Source organism: Mesocricetus auratus, unplaced genomic scaffold (genome assembly GCF_017639785.1).
Source record: "Mesocricetus auratus isolate SY011 unplaced genomic scaffold, BCM_Maur_2.0 Super-Scaffold_100004, whole genome shotgun sequence".
Lineage (NCBI taxonomy): Eukaryota > Metazoa > Chordata > Mammalia > Rodentia > Cricetidae > Mesocricetus > Mesocricetus auratus.
In genome coordinates this window covers 30,886,690-30,903,709 of record NW_024429189.1, presented here as the reverse complement: position 1 = coordinate 30,903,709, position 17,020 = coordinate 30,886,690, and the positions used below count along the sequence as shown (strand labels likewise).

Below are 17,020 nucleotides of genomic sequence, written 5' to 3'. Positions count from 1 at the left end.
GAGTTGCTGGACAGAGAATTGTAGCCAGAGCACAGCTGGATGACAGTAAGTAATCAACAGAGCTACAGCTTAAGTCTGTCTTGTGGGCCAGTGGGTTCCTGAACCCCAGCTGGTGGTGTTTCTCAAGTTGTCAAGTGAATAACTGAAAGAGACACAGATTATGATAGGAAAGTGTTCAACATGAGAGGGACGGTCTTCTTTTCAAGCCATTCCTTTGCACATCTGATGGTTGAAAGGAAGATGCCAATAAAAAGCACTAAGATACTTAGACAAAAGTAAATTAGCATTTTATTTTAGCAAGTTCCTGAAAACAAAACGGTATTGTTCTAAATACTAAGCTACTATGAAGGGACTCCATTTTACTGAGATCTAGAGGGAGAGCTCTTGGTGTTTGGGTGACAGAGGTTGTGTCATTCTCCAACTTAACAAAGTGAGTAACATTTAAAAAAATGAGCTACAGATAAGGGTAAACACCCAAAACACCTGTATCAGATATTACATGGCAATCCTTGATTTAACTCACAACTTTTATGTTTTATCAGTTATTTTTTTAAGTTGGAAAACAAAAATATTTAAATCTACTATGAGAATGATATTGTCATTGATATCGTAAGACTTCTGAGAGGTAACTACTTCTATGAACTCTAATTTGAGATGGCAGAGGATCCTGAGAGAAAAGCATCAAAATCTCTACTATTTCCTTTTCATAAAGTATTAAAGGCAGTTAAGACCCTGTGAGAGAGACCAAGGAAATGTAACATACCTCCAATTAACCTTTCTGACTTGTTTACTAATTCCTTAGAAACATTTTCAGAAAATTAGGCACTAGTTTTGTGAAGGCAGTGGGTATTGCATGATTAACTGTTTGCCTATTTTAAAACGATGTGAAGAATGATGCTAAGACAGTATGGAGACACCATTGCTAGGTACATATTCCACTTTGTATCAAGTAAAATTTGAAAGTTCTCATGTCCACAAGAAGGACCGAATTATTTACTTATAAAAATGCTTTTTTAATTGCAGCAGATAATCTTGATAATTGGCATACATTTCTTACAAATGTACTTGGCCCTAAGGTAAGGTAGTATGTATGCTTTACACCTAATAGGGTATTGTGTGTTTCACAAGTGCACAATCTGCAATAAAAGGACATATTTTTAGCCTGTCTTTCTGACATATCCCAGGAGAGAGCAGGAAATAAATATACACTATGAATGAGAAAAATTAGAGAGAAATTAAAATGAAGAAATAATTTATGGATTATTGGTATATTCTTTATTAAAATATTTAAGCTCTTGGTTTAAGCAATAAAAATCAATGGAAAAACTAAAGATGTGATTCATATAATTGTTTCTGAACACAATAAAATTCAGTCCACTCAGAACTATTACTGATAAATTTACAAATTACTTTATTATGTGTACAAAATATATTCAAATATGTATCACACTTAAAAATATTCCTGTTCTTTCACTTATTTTTAGGTCAAAAACTACGTCAGGCATTCACATTCAAAGTCCAAGAAAGCACGATCCCACTTAATTGCTGTTTCTATCAAACGCAAATGACAAACTGGGCAGGGGACCAAACTAATGCTCTCATCTATACTAATGACTCAGCTTCTATGTCTCACAAATATACTTGACTTTCAAATATAGGATTATAGGTGTATTTCAATTCAAAACTACAGCTCATCATTCCAATAAATTTAATATTTCTTTATGTAAAAATGAACCAGAAAATGAGTTTTATTTTATGTTTCATTTTGAGAATTTTTACATACATAACTCCCTTAAATGTTCACTGGGTATACAATGAAGATATTAAATGAATGGACTTTTTGACTGAAAATGTCCAAAATACAAATTTTTATTAATTCATGAATTTAAAGTCCTCTATATTGATTATGGTTCAAAGGATCAATATTATTAGAGAGACCTTATGAATAAATTCTTTCCCCTTGTTACTCCACAAAAAATGAATTGTGATACAGGGAATGTGGAGGGACCTATGGCTAGGCTTTATATCTACTTTAAGGTTACTCCCAAATGTATTACATTGAACTTAATTTTGTATTGAACCTCTCTAGATGTTACTGGGCATCAAACACATCAATGCACCCTACCTTACATAATTATTTATCCATCTATGGAACAATTTTAGCAGTGTATATGAAAAAGAGCATAAATATATAATTGTCTTCAATACAATTTAACATTTCCCATGGGTAAACTATTTACGTATATGTTGGCAAAAAATATGTATCTTTGGAAATTGCATGTATTTTGACCATAGTCACCCCCTACCATTACTCTCATAGCCAAACCCTTTCTCTGCTCACTCAACTTAGTGTTCTTGTATTTTTTAAAGTTCATTAAGTCCAATTTTTTTGGCAAAAAAAATTTATTTAAGCTTTTTTTCATTTCACATACTAGTCCCAGTTTCCCTTCATCCCCTTCTCCTCCCCCATCCCACCCCCCAACCACTCCTCCCACAGGGCAAGATCTCCCTTGGTGAGACAACAAAGTCTGGTATACCAAGTTGATGCAGAACCAAGCCTCTAGCCCCCATATCAAGGCTGAGCAAGGTATCCCACCATACGGAATGGGCTCTAAAAACCATTCATGTGCTCAGGATAACATCTGGTCCCACTGCCAGTGCCCCCAACAGATCAAGACACATAACTGTCACCCATATACAGAGGGCTTAGTTCAGTCCCATACAGGCTCCCCAGATGTCAGTCCAGAATCTGTGAGCTACCACAAGCTGGGATCATCTGTCTCTGTGGTTTTCCTCATCATGACCTTGACTCCTCCTTGCTTATATGATCCCTCCTCACTCTCTTAAACTAAGCTCCAGGAGCTCAGCCCAGTGCTTGGCTGTGAATCACTGCATCTGCTTCCATCAGTTACTGGATGGAGGCTCTATGATGACAACTACAGTAGTCACTAATCTGATTATAGGGGAAGGCCAGTTCAGGTACCCTCTCCATTATTGCTAGGAGACTTAGCTGGGTCATCCTTGTGGATTCCTGGGAATTTCCCTAGCACCTGGTTTCTCCCTAACCCCATAATGGTTCCCTCTATCAAGGTATTTCTTTCATTGCTCCCACTTTCCATCCCTTCCCCAATCTTAACTATTTCCATCTTCTGGGGCCCTCCTCTTAGGGTACTCCCTTTTACCCAGCTTCTCTGGTGTTGTAGATTGTAGACTGGTTAACCTTTGTACCTAATATCCACTTAGGAGTGAGTACATACTGTGTTCCTCTTTTCTGGCTCCAGGTTACCTAACTCAGGACAGTTTTATCTACTTCCATCCATTTGCCTGAAGATTTCAACATGTCATTTATTTTTACTGCTGAGAAATACTCCACTCTGTAAATGTACCACATTTCCTTTATTTATTCTTAGGTTGAGGTACATGTAGGTTGTTTCCAGGTTCTGGCTATTATGAATAATGCTGCTATTAACATAGTTGAGCAAATATCTTTGTGTATGATTGTGCATTCTTTGGGTATATTTCTAAGAGTGTTATTGATGGGTCTTGATGTAGATTGATTCCCAATTTTCTGAGAAACTGCCAAACTGATTTCCACAGTGACTGTGCAAGTTTTTCTTCCTATCATCTTGGATATGCAGACTTCAATAAGACTGTTGTCCAATAACCAGAGCCTATACTATTACAGAAAACAGCCTCTCCCAGCAGCTATTAATTGCCATGGAGCCTCAGATAGAGGTAAGACTTCCTGTTTACCTACCTACACACACACACACACACACACACACACACACACACACACCACATGCCTAAACAATCCTGAACAATAAAAAGACTTCTGGAAATAACACCACCTAAGCATAGCTTACATTGCAGAGATACAGTATTAAAAACAGATTGGTGCTGACATAAAAAACAGACACAATGATCAATAGAATAGAACTTATAACCCAGACTGGTTTTGAATGAGGGTTGCTTTTCATCTCTGTAGTATACCAGCAACATAAAAGATAGACAGTAGGAGAAGGGAGCATCTTCAACAAATAGTGCTGATCAAACTGGATAGCTACATGTAGAATAATGAAAATAAATACTTACTTCTCACACTGCACTAAATTCTAAATGAATCAGGGACCTTAATGTAACTCCTGATACCCAAAATCTGATAGAAGAGAAAATGGGAAATATGCTTGAACTTATAGGCACAGGAAAGAACTTTCTGAACAGGACCACAATAGCACAGGAATTAAGACCAATAATTGACAAATGGTACTTCATAAAACTAAAAAGCTTCTTTATAAAGACACCATCATTCAAATGAAAACTCAATCTACACTATGGTTAAAAAAAAAGTCACCTGCACATCTGACAGAAGGTTACTGTCCAAAATATATAGAAAACATAAAAAGCTAACAGACCACTTCTTAAATGGGGCAAGGTACTAAATAGAAAATTCCAAAAGAATGAAATATAATTGGACAGGAAATATTTTTCAAATGCTCAAAATCTTTTGACATCAGAAAATGCAAATTAAAATTTATTTGAAACTTTATCTTCACCAGTCAGAATGGCTAAGATCAAAGAAGCAAATGACAGCATGTACTGGCATGGATTTGGGAAAAGGCAAACAATTACTCACTGCTGGTGGGAGTATAAACTGATACAACCACTGTGAAAATCAATGTAGAGGTTCCTCAGAACACTGGAAAGGGATTTAGGACATGCACCAGCTATACAACTCTTGGATATATACCCAAAGGACCCTATACACTACTATAGAAATAACTGCTCATTGCTGCTCTATTCATGATAGACCAGATATGGAAACAGCCTAGATGATCATGAACTAATGAGTGGATTATAAAATACAGTATATTTATACAGTGGAATATTAATCAGCTGGCAAGACAAGGGAAATTATTACATTGACAGGCAAATGGATGGATCTGGAAACAATCATCCTGAGTGACATTCCCAGATACAGAAAGACAGACATCACATGTTTTTTCCAGTTTTGAATGTTAACACTGACTCTTGAAATATGTGAGTCTCATTTTTAATAACTTTAGAATTCAGGAATTTAGTAAGAGACCAGAGGGGGATGATGTTTTCAAGGGAGGGGAGATAGGACACAGTGCTATAATGGGTTCAAGGAGAGTAATAGAACATAAAAGATTAAATTGGGGTAGAGGATGGGGACAGGAAAAAGGAGAAAAGATCGGGAGGGATAATTAACACTTAAGTCCTTTTGAAAAAGTCATATTAAAACTACAAAATCTTCCTAACATATATATCTATACACATGTAAAAAAGGGAGGAATTAATGGAGTTACCCTACAATGAAAAGACAGTACCCCAACTAGACAGCTAAAAGCAATTAAAAGCCACAGTACCAGGAATGGTTTACCTTTTATGAGTTGTTGGCCAATGGGGTCACATAGATGTACCCCCACAAGTATTACAGGTTATTCATTGTCAATGCCCTCTAGAATTTGAACTGCCCAGCCCAAATAAAAACTTTTGAGGGATAGTCTCCCCCCACCTAAGGGCAGGGGCTGCAAACAGGCAAAGGAAGAGGATATTTATAGCTGTAGAATATATTTCCTTTTGAGAATGAAATGGGGAAGGAAATTAGTCGGAAGGAGGTTTACCATGACCAGTTCAACATTAATTACCTAAGGCAAAACCAAGGTTCCATCCAGGGAACCTCTCTAAGAACTAAGAAAAGGTTATTGCATTCAGTCACAGGGCAGAGAGAGACTGCCTCAAGACTTAAAAGCTTCATTTATTCAATGTGACCCCCTACCAAAAAAGAGATAGTATTCTTTCACATCATCTCAGAAAAAGAAAAATGGCAGCATGAAAGCAACTGAAATCACTTTCTAAAATCTATTGTCTCCTGAAGGAGAATTTGGTTCACCATCAAATGACTCCTCCAACTCCAAAGAGCTCCCCCTTGTTCAGGTCAACTGTTTCTGTAGCTTAAACCAGCCCAGTCTTAACTCCTTTGCTTATCAGTTCTCCCTTTCTGTCACTGGATTCCAAGAGTTCAGTTCAGTGTTTATCTGCTACTATTATTATTCACTATAATTGTTGACATATTTCTCTAATCTCCAGGTCATAAACAACATTTCATTAACCTTGGAAAGTTTTTCTTTTGTTTATCTTAATGTATTTTTAGAGTTCTATAATTAATAAATCATAATGCATTTACTTACTTATTACTAGTCACTTAACATGTGTCAGAAACCACTGAATTAAAAGACATAATTACCATCAAAGATTTAACATTTGAAGGGAGAAGACATGCAGGTGTGTATTTTTAAATGGCAAATATGTATATGTATTATATTGGAAGCCGAATGAGCAATATAAATGATGTATAAATAAATAATAACTCCATTAATTTATAATAAAACTAAGTATTATAGGACAAACAAGATATTCAGAATGAATAACAAAATTCCAGAAAGACAGCATGGCTTATAGAGGTGTCAGTGACTTCATGGTAGACAAATCCAAGCTACTTTTACTTTGACAGGTAATTTTCTTATGTATCACAAATGATTACACCTGGTAGATGAAAACCTCATGAACACTAACAATTTTACTGTAACTGATGTGGGGTTAAAATACACAAAGCCAGCGTCAGAACTAGAACTAAGGACTGGTTTTCTGACTGCTACCTAAATCAAACCACTGAAGGATTCTGCCTCTACATCCTAGGTTTCTTAGTTCTTTGACTCTTCTCACTGTGGGATACAACTGCAATCATAATACCTATCAATCAATGTAAGGCTCACAATCCTCCATGCACATTGCTATGTAATACAGATCATCATATACTATCTTCTTACACTCCTGAACAGAAGAGTACTCTGAGATATAGGGCTAAGAAGCTTTCCCAGGGACACTCAGCCACATGTGGTGAGGTTTGGTTTGTGATTTTCAAACAATAGGTTGCCCTAATTAGGTAATATCAAACAGAAAGACTATAACTGCAAGCAGCAACCACAGTTTACAGAACAGTTACTGCAGTACCAGAGCTGGTGAATTTACATGTTTTATCTCTCTCCTTCCCTTCCTTCCTTCCCTCCTTCCTATCTCCCTCCCTCCCCCTCCCTCTCTTCCTCTCTTTCTCCCTTCCTCTCTCTCTTTCTTTCCTTCTTTTTCTTCTTCTTATTCATTTTTAGGCGGTTTTTTGAGATAGGGTTTCTCTGTGTACCTCTAACAGTTCTGAAGCTCACTCTATAGATGAGACTGGCCTCAAACTCAGAGACCCAACTGTGTCTACCTCCAGAGTTCTGGGATTAAAGACATGTGCCAGCCCTGGCCATCTACGTGTATTATTCCTAGTGAAAAGGAACTCAGAAACAAGGAATGTAATGGAAGCTAATGCACTGTCACACCTCCTCCAGGGAGTCTTCCATGAAATTGCAAATACTTGGTCAATGGAACTCTGTTCATTTGTATGTATGTAACAGTGGTTCTCAACCTTCCTAATGCTTGAATAGTTTCTTATGCTCTGGTGACCTCCAACTATTCAATCAGTTTCATTGCTACTTAGTAACTGTAATTTTGCCACTGTTATGAATGATAATGTAAAGATCTGTGTTTTCCAACGATCTTAAGAAACCCTTATGAAAAGGTCATTCAATCCCTAAAGGGGTCTTGGCCCACATGTTGTGAATCACTGGTATGTAACCTGCAACAGTAGCTGACAACAGTATCTCTAGAGCTAGGTTTCCTGGTTTCTGACAATTTTAATCTCTGATAAACTATTTAATTTCCTATGTATCATGCTACACATAAAACAGAATTTAGAGAAGATTTAAATTTACTTTCAATAAATACATATCACAACCATACTAAATTTAGTAGGAATAAGATCGAAATGAATACTAATTAATCTAGGCACCTTATTGAGGGTCTTAGTCAGTTTTATCAGTATTTCAAAAAGAAAGTCATTTAACTCTCAACACCATGTGTCGAGGTCTCCATAGTAGTATCTCAATTTAACAAGGGGTCTTACTGATGAAAAGGGGGTTAAACAACTTTCTAAGACAAAAACAAAAAGTCAGTATGGTGAAAAATATGAAAATTAAACAAGGAGGTCCTGGACGAGAAGCTCAGCAGTTAGTTACTGAGCTTACACTGCCTTCCTCTACAATGTCCAGAGTTCTCAGTATATTCATGCAAACGCTAAAATAAGTTGAGTATAAAGGATGGGTAGATTGAATACATAAGTATATGCAGTGTAATTTGCAATTATACTTCACTGGATCCTCTCTCACTTTTTAAATCATGAGTCTGACGAAATATCCAGTTTTTAATCCTGTTTTCTTACCGGTGTCCCCATATTGTTTTCAAAGGTTTGAGGTAAAGGGGTCCTATATCTCTAATGTCTTTTACCTGCTTCTTAAGAAAGAAACTGGTATTTGAAAGCTTCATAGCAACTCAAAACACAACATTTCTTCCAGAAATGTCTATGATCCTGAAAGAAGTATTGAAAACCATGCTAGACCTCTACCATGTATAGCCCTTACCTTGTCTCTTTGCCAAACAATATTAAATCACAAAGATTAAGAACCACTCACAATGACTATGGAAAAACAGGAGTTTTGATTATATGTTTTCAATTTTTCTAAAACTAAAGTTAAAGGCTCACCTGTTCCTGGTTTCTTTTTATTAAGATTGCAAGCATACTTCATCTTTTCAAATTTGGATTCTCACGACAGCAAGGCAAGCAGTTCACCAAATGAATCATCTTCCCAACCCCACAAAATTTTACTTCTGACATAGTTGGTATAGAAGCTATATTTTAAAATAGTATTAGATTTTGACTTTTCAATAAAGATGACATTTTCTTAGGTCTAATACCAAAGTCACATCCCAGCTGTCATCACAAAGGAATCTGATCAGTGGTTTTATTTATCTTCTCTGTTATTCTTGGGCAACCTGCAAGCTTCTGATGTATGAGATTAGCTTAGAGGAGATATTACTATATTACCAGTGATGGATTACTTTATCATTACTAAATGTACAAAAAGCTAAGCTAAAGTAGCCACTGGCTCCCATGATTAGAACAGAAATTACTGTATCAAATTTCTCTACAACAAAGTTCTTTTTGTCCAAATATTTACCACGGTGACATGAGTATTCACTGTATTAAATGATCCCAATAGATTGTCCTTGGTTAGGAAATGTCAAATGCAAAGCCACGGCTAAATCAGATTACCTACGAATAACACAGAGTCACATTGGGGACAAGCAGGCGGTCTCTTAGGATATGAAATCTGGGACTTCTGAGTGCTTGTGGGGAGACTGAGTAATGCTCTCATATGCAATTTTGATAGGGAATTTTATTAAAATCCTTCATTTTGCTTCTACCCCCTACTGTGTCAACTAACTACTAAATCTACTCAGGAATTTAATTTTCATTCTCAAAGTCTCAAAAGAGCTAGAGTTCTTAAAACAACTTAAAAAATACAAGAGCTGCTCTTCTGTTCTTTATTTTTCCTCAGGAATGAGTAGATCAGAAGAAAATAATATGTTCTTAATTTGAAAATCATAATGTAATGTTCAAGACTCTATGCTCTAGGATTCTAAGAAACCTTTCCTCTGGTGGTCCAATTTACTCCAATAAGCTAAAGCTGAAGTAGGAGCTATTATTCAAGTATATCATATTCTTTCTACCTCCTGCCTTTTACTGCACATCCCTTCTTTCTAGGCCACTCAACATCTTCCACATCTAGATATACACATATAAATTCAAACAGATTCATAAAAGAGAAATTCAACATCTATCCCCCAACTCTGGCTTATTTCACAAAACATGATTATCTCTCACTCCATCCATTTTCTTTCAAATGACCTGATTTTGTTCTTTATGGTTGAGTAAATCATCACCACATTTTACTCATCAATTGATCTGTTAACAAGCATCTAAACTAATTCCATCCATGATATCTATGCATTAAAAATATATATTGAAATCCATCATCGTATGCAATGAATATATCCTAGTAATATAACAAAATCAACTTGCCAAATACTAGAAAGAATATTAATAATTTGCATACTACATCCCACAAACTTTTACAAGTACTCTATGTATATTAACTCATTTAATATTCACAATACTTCGAGGTAGGTACCATCACTATCCTTTGGCTACAAATAAAGATCATACATATAATTAATAATATAAGCAAATTTGAACCAAGAGAATATGGCTGACTCAATACTTAACCACACTACATACAGCCTCTATGTATCAGATACAGGGCTATGTAATAGCCCTGCTATTACAAAACAGAGTCAATTTGTAAGACAGCCCTATATTTCTTTAATTGGAGGCTTTAATACAAGATACCAAGCACTTTGGAGGCACTACTGGGCAAAATGCCCAGTTTGGGCCTGGATAATAGGGGATTTGCATCTGTTCTACCCACCTCTCTGCTATTTTCAGCAGGCCATGTTGATACAAAACAGAAGAGAGTAATGCTGACTGTCCATCAGCCAGAAGCTAACACCTGCTTCCATTACAGCTCCTCCGACTCCCTTCCTCAGAGCCTGGGGTGACCACTCTCTAGCACTTTTCATCAGATCTTGGCTTTTTCAGCCAGGTGAGGCAATGGACAATTATGATCCCAGCTGCTGGATCTAAGACTAACAAGTTTCCAACTACTCTGGCTATACAGGAAATCTGGGCAAGCATGCACTATTCAGGGAGCCTGGCTCCAAATTTCAAAGTTCTTAGAAATTTCAATTTGATGTGTACAATCAGATACTTTTTGTTCCAAGTACAGCTCAGACTATCTAGTTACAGTTAGACTCTCCCGTACTTTCTACTCTTCATTTAAAATATTTAACCCTAAGAGTAAAACCTCTCGTCCACAATACACATGCCTACTAAATTATTCACACTCTCCTGGTACTGCAGTCACATCCCTATTTTAAAGATGAGTCTCAGGGTGTCTGCCTCAGCTGCCTGCCAGGGACTAGGCTGAACTCACTCCTAAAATAAGTTCATGTTGACTTGTAAATCTACAACCATTTTGGGGGTGGACAGGGTCTTTCTATATAATTCAATCTGGCCTTGAATTCTCAATCTTCTAGTTTATAATAAAAGTGTACTCTGCACAATTATTAATCTAACTCCAAATCTACCTTTGATTTCTTCAACATTATGCTAAAATTAATTGCAACAAACAAGTGTTAAGAGTCGATCCAAAATATCTGAATTAACGTGTATGCATTTTCTCATTTGTGCCTTGAAAACAATAAATGCCTTTCTTTTCTGTATTTCACAGGATACTAAATACAATATCCTACAAACGAGCAGCTTTCTCATAATATTCCCTCTATTAAAGAATTATTCACATAATTATTTATGAATAGCTTATCTTTAGAAATATTTATGCTGTATAATGACATTGCAATAAGGCAGACACAGGTAACCTTTGTAAAAAATAGAGCTCTTGTTCCTAGGAAGATTCACAAGGAATTCCACTGTTCAGAGTCCGAAACCATCTTGCTGAAGAGGAAGAATGGAGGGCATTCCATTTAAATGTCTGCTGCATTCCAATTAAATGTCTGCATTTTACTTTATAGTGCAAAGAGTTTTGACACATTAACAGATATTTTCTTGACTTGTAACAGGGATGGCAATTCTGAGGCAAATTTTTCATATAATAAAATTTACGATATTTAAGTGTCAATAAAAGAACATAACCAAATACTTTATGGTTTGGTTCTTCTGAAAGGTCGTAAATACAGCAAAAAAAGCAAAATTCTGTGGAAACCAAGGCCTAGAGGAATCCTGAAGACATGCCAAGAAACAAAGTGTGCTCCTAGTGACTAATACATGCAAATACTGGAAATAAATTCTAACAGATTAAACAGGTTTTGTAGCAACTAAAAGGTATATCCAAATCATTCTAAAATTAATCAAGCTTAAGAATATGGCATTCTTCCCAACTAATAAGGATGTAAGCTGCTAAGTAGCCAGAATAACATATAAATTATATCCAATATCAGTAGGAAGAATTCTTTCAAACTGTTTTTAATTAAAAAGGAAAAACAGCCCCTACCTGAATTTATTCAGTTTCAAAGTTTTTCCAATGTATTCATTTTTAATACTACATTGTCAACCTGATGAGGTTAAGTAAATAATAGTCATGCTACAGAATTTCAAAGTCAACACTGTCCTCTTGAGAAACAGTTTAGCGTTCATATTCTTTTGATAACAAATTTAACGTATTTGATAGTTCTCTAAAACTGACTAAGCAATGTGTAACATTAAAAATCAATAAAATACAGTTTTTAAAATCTGAATATTAGGCACATAATTCTGTTGAGATTACAATTCTGAGGAAAGCTTAAACTTAATGAATTTTAACTTGAGAGGATATATATATATATAGTTATAGTTATAGATCTAGATGAACAAATCGCAGAGTAGGAGCTGGGAAGAAGAGAGGGGGAGAAGAGTAAGAGAGAGGTTCAATACAAAGCAAATATATAAATCCAAATTTCTAGGGATTTTCTGCAATTTATAGCTAACAAGTTTAATGGAGTAAATTGAAAATGAAAGTAAGCAACTGCTGAATCTCTCTGGGTCAAAGAATCTTGAAGGCACTTAAAAGCCACAAGCCTCCTTTATGTAAAACAAATTTACAGTCAGCTTTCAAACGTGGTTAATGCCTTAGCAGAAATACAAATTAAAAGCTCCAAGAGCCAGATAAGAAAAATGATTAAAATGCTTTAAAATATGCCAGAGAATAAAATACAAATTACAAGAATTAGCTTATAGCCTGGATAAATGAATTTCTGCTCACCAAACTCTCATTGCTTTGTGCCTCAATACAGTGATAATAGCACTGAATACTGTGATTAAAGCCCAGAGTAACAACCATTTTCCAATGCATCAGTTTTTATAGACAGATGGTTATGATATATTATTATCAGGTTAATTCATTTATGTTATTTTTATCATTTCAAGTAAGATACATAGCCTGAATGTAATCAGGACTAATCTAGAAAGAAAATTCTAAAGAGCCATAAACCTTGTTTCTAATCAAACAGAGTATATCCTCTGTTACTCCTCATCTCTATCGCAAAATCAGACTAAAGTAAAACAAACTCATACACACATGCAAACACTTCTTAATTCATATTTTACCCATTATTATAATCATTACCTATGCAAATATCCAAATGAAAAAATGAGTTAATAAGCAATTATGTTGATTAACATATTCAAAATTACTAAGATCTGGGCAACATTACATACTAATAGTATCATCACAATTCACAAGATCATACCTGATGACTTAGAGATTGTAAGTGCTCACAGCTTCCAGGCTGCATGACCTTTCTATTTCTAGAAACCCCTAAAAGACAGTATTTCCTGTCTTACAAAGAATAAGCTCGGCCATCTCTGCGTCTCTGCATCTCCAAGGCTAGTGAAGAAACCAAACAGCAGACAGAGCTGTCCATCAGAATCTATTTAAACCACCATCAAAATATCAGCTCTCATGCACTGCTCATCGTCTCCTCTGTGCAGTTCCCAACACTGCATGCTGAGAGATGCTGACACAGGAGTGTTGGCTGATGCTGTTAATGCTATCTGAAAGCACTCAGCTTACTGCTTGGAGCAGTTCTGCATCATCCCAGGTCAGACATAGCTCCAGGTTCCCACTTCTGCTGCTATGTGGATTCACAACCAGAGAGAGCCTCATTTCTTATCAGTACTTTAAAAACGAGGAATGCATTATTTAATTAAGTATCCAATGTGCCTGTTGCAAACACCGTATTAAAATATCATCTTAACTATGAGGCAGGTTTCTCCATATAGGACTAAGCTATAGTATAATGATGTAATTAGGTAAATTTGTACTCTCTTTTCAGGAAAACTTCCTTCCAAAGCACCAAATTTTGAAGGACCTAAAAATGAAAAATTGCTATTCATGAGATAGTGGATGGATAACTGTGAACAATATAAACGTGTGCATGTTATTTACGTTTAATGCCAGGAATCTTTATTATTTATTCTTCAGAACCACATAATCCAATTAAAAACATCCATTCTTCTCATAAAGAGTTAAAGATGTGAAAGTTACTACATGATCGATCACAAGTCCTAAGACTGGATGGGTTGTTCAGCAGAGAAGCCTATGTGAAAGGTTTTGCAGAAGCAGCACAAAATATCATGGTACCTACTCCTCAAGCACTAGGAAGGCACCTGTTCCCCATGCACACCAGCTTAGAAAACCTTACAACTGGCAAAAAAAAGTCTGGAAATAAAGAGTTCTTTGTCTTCACTATGTGATTAAATAGCATTTGTGGGTTAAAAAAAAAACATAGACTACACCAGAAATCAAATTAAGTATTTATATGCCTGTGAACTACTGAAATTCCATAATAACTAATGTGATACACAAGGCCTTCGATAATAGGAGACATAATTACTTGCTAAATTATCCTTATCCCACTCACATTTGATGGGATATAGTCCATAATATATACATATAATCATACAAACAATGAGTCTTAATAATTTTGTCATTTCAGAAGCAGAAGAGGAAAACTCTGCATGTGAGTGACATTTGTATGGCTTGATCTGTTTGTGGTGTCCCTAGCAGTGGGATCAGGATTTATCCCTAGAGCATGAGCTGGCTTTTTAGAGCCCATTGCCTATGTTGGGATACCTTGGCCAGCCTTGATGTAGGGGGAAGGGGCTTGGTCCTGCCTCAATTTGATGTGCCAGGCTTAGTTGACTCCTCATAGGAGGCCTTGTCCTTTCTGGGGGGTGGATGGAGGATGGGGATAGGGAAGGTGGGGTGGAGCAGGAGGAGAGGAAGGTGGGGGAACTGTAGTTGGTATATAAAATGAATAATATTTTTTAAAAATCTGTTTTCTAATGAGACATATAAGGTGTGGATCTGAATGGGAGAGGAAGGAGGAGGAACTAGGAGGGGTAGAGGGGTAGGTTTTTTTCTATTATTATTATGGATTGATTGAAGGTTCTTAACTCACTTTCCCACTCACCCCCCAAATAGGACAAAATTTGGCTTCTTAGTGGCCTAATGCACACCTTTCTTTTAGGAAGTCACTGCTTTCAGATGTACACATTTAGACATGGACTTGAAATTTTGACTGTCTGTTACACCTGAGGGAAAAAAACACAGGGACACGTGCGTTGTTCACTTGGGAAGTACTTATCCTCATAAGCCAATGGTATTCTCTGTTGAGGTTTATCTTCTCAATAAAGCCTTCTTACACCGCACCATCTCCCTTTTACGTTCATTCCTAACATGTAGAAAGAATTGCTGAGACCTTGAATACCACAAAGAATTGACTTCAGAGAAATGGAGATAGTTAAGTAAGACAAATGAAGATGCTACATAGGCTTCCTTTGTTTTGATAGCAGAAATAGAGAGAGATATGGAGCAATGGCGGGTCATTCTTCCTAATCTTGGGATCATAGGTCTCCCCAATGAGTACTATTAAAGGCTAGATGATTCTGAAAAGTTGCATTTGAGAAGTAACAAATACACCACGGTTTAGACTTTAAAGTGCAAAGTCAAGGACCCATCATGAGAAGCTTTGGGAGCCCGAGAAAAAGTCTGAATTTGGGGCTTAGTTAATGAAATCCACCAATATAACCAGTCTTGTAGTTTTAGATTATCCCAGCCTCACTACAGGCAAACAATTGAGTGAAATAAAACTGGAAGAAGACAGAAAAGTTAGTAGGATGCTAGTTACTTTATCATTACATGACAATGGCCTAAACAAAGAGGCAATAGACATGGAGATAAAAGGTTCTATCTAGATGCATGACTTAGTGAATAGAAATAGAATTGAAAAAGTGATATAAGAAATGAGGGGAAGGGCAATGTCAAGCATATTCCAAATCGCCTACGTTATTGTATATCTCCTTTTATAATCAATATACTTTCATCACATCCTTTGGGGTTTGTTACTTTTGTTTATATGTTTCATATATATTATTCATATATGAAACATATAATATATTAATTGGCACATCCAAGAGTATGTGGGCAATACAAATTGGACTTGATTTTTTAAAGAGTAGGTAAGGAAGAGGGTGAATCTTAGAGGAGGTGTTGGAAGAATGAAGGTAAATGTGATCAAAATACATTGTATAGAGACCAAGAGCCAAACATTAATTAGACAGAGCTTAGGGAAATCCACAAAAGAGGGGCAGTTAGGAATGTAAGAGCCAGGGGGTGGAGGACACCACAAGAACACAGCCCATCGAGTCCACTAAGCAGGGTTCATAGGGACTCAGAGAGACTGACGCAACACTCAAGGAGCCAGCATGGGTGTGCACTAGTCCCTCTACATACATGCTGTGATTGTTTAGCTTGGGGCTTTTGTTGGATTCATAACAGTGAAAATGGAGGTATCTCTGACCCTTTTGCCTACTTGTGGGACCTTATTCCTCCTATTGGATTGCCTTGTCCAGCCTTGATATGAGGGTTTGTTCCTAGTCTTACTGCATCTTGTTATGCTATGCTCAGCTGATATCCCTAGGAGGCCTGCTGTTTTCTGAATTAAAATGGAGGAGCAATGGATTGTGAGAGAGTGGAAGTCTGTGGGGGGACATGGAAACAGTGGAGGGAGGGAAGGCTGTGGTTGGGATATATTTATTGTATGAGCAAAGAATAAATTAAAAGAAAAGAAACCTAATAGAAGCCACAAAGAAATTAACTTAAAGTCTTTAGGAGGGATATTTGATTTAAATTCCTGTGTCCTCTCTATAATATGTAAATAGAATAAAGTTATTAAATGAATAAATAGAAAATGAACACAATTATGAACTTTTATCTTTCTCTTGAAGAAAAATTAATAGCTATTATTAAATTTTCCTCAGGGATTTCCTGCCATCATACTTGATTCTTGCAATAATATTAAAACCTGGAGACATACCTCTTAATCTGCTATCTAATGATAAAACATTTTAAAACCAACATCATTTATTTGCTGTCCATTT

At 36.2% G+C, this 17,020-nt stretch overlaps 1 protein-coding gene across 6 annotated transcripts in view; it reads right to left on the bottom strand.

Moving 5' to 3' along the window:
• Slc4a10 (solute carrier family 4 member 10) overlaps nt 1-17,020 on the bottom strand; it is a 250,075-nt gene that overhangs the window by 152,169 nt on the left and 80,886 nt on the right. The window contains exon 1 of one of the 6 annotated variants that reach the window (XM_021226587.2): nt 13,327-13,609. The exons of the other annotated variants lie outside the window; for them this stretch is intronic. Within the exon in view, the coding sequence (XP_021082246.1) occupies nt 13,327-13,371 (45 nt within the window). The 5' untranslated portion in view covers nt 13,372-13,609. Of the gene's footprint in view, nt 1-13,326; nt 13,610-17,020 lie in introns of those variants that run through there. 6 annotated transcript variants of the gene reach the window in all.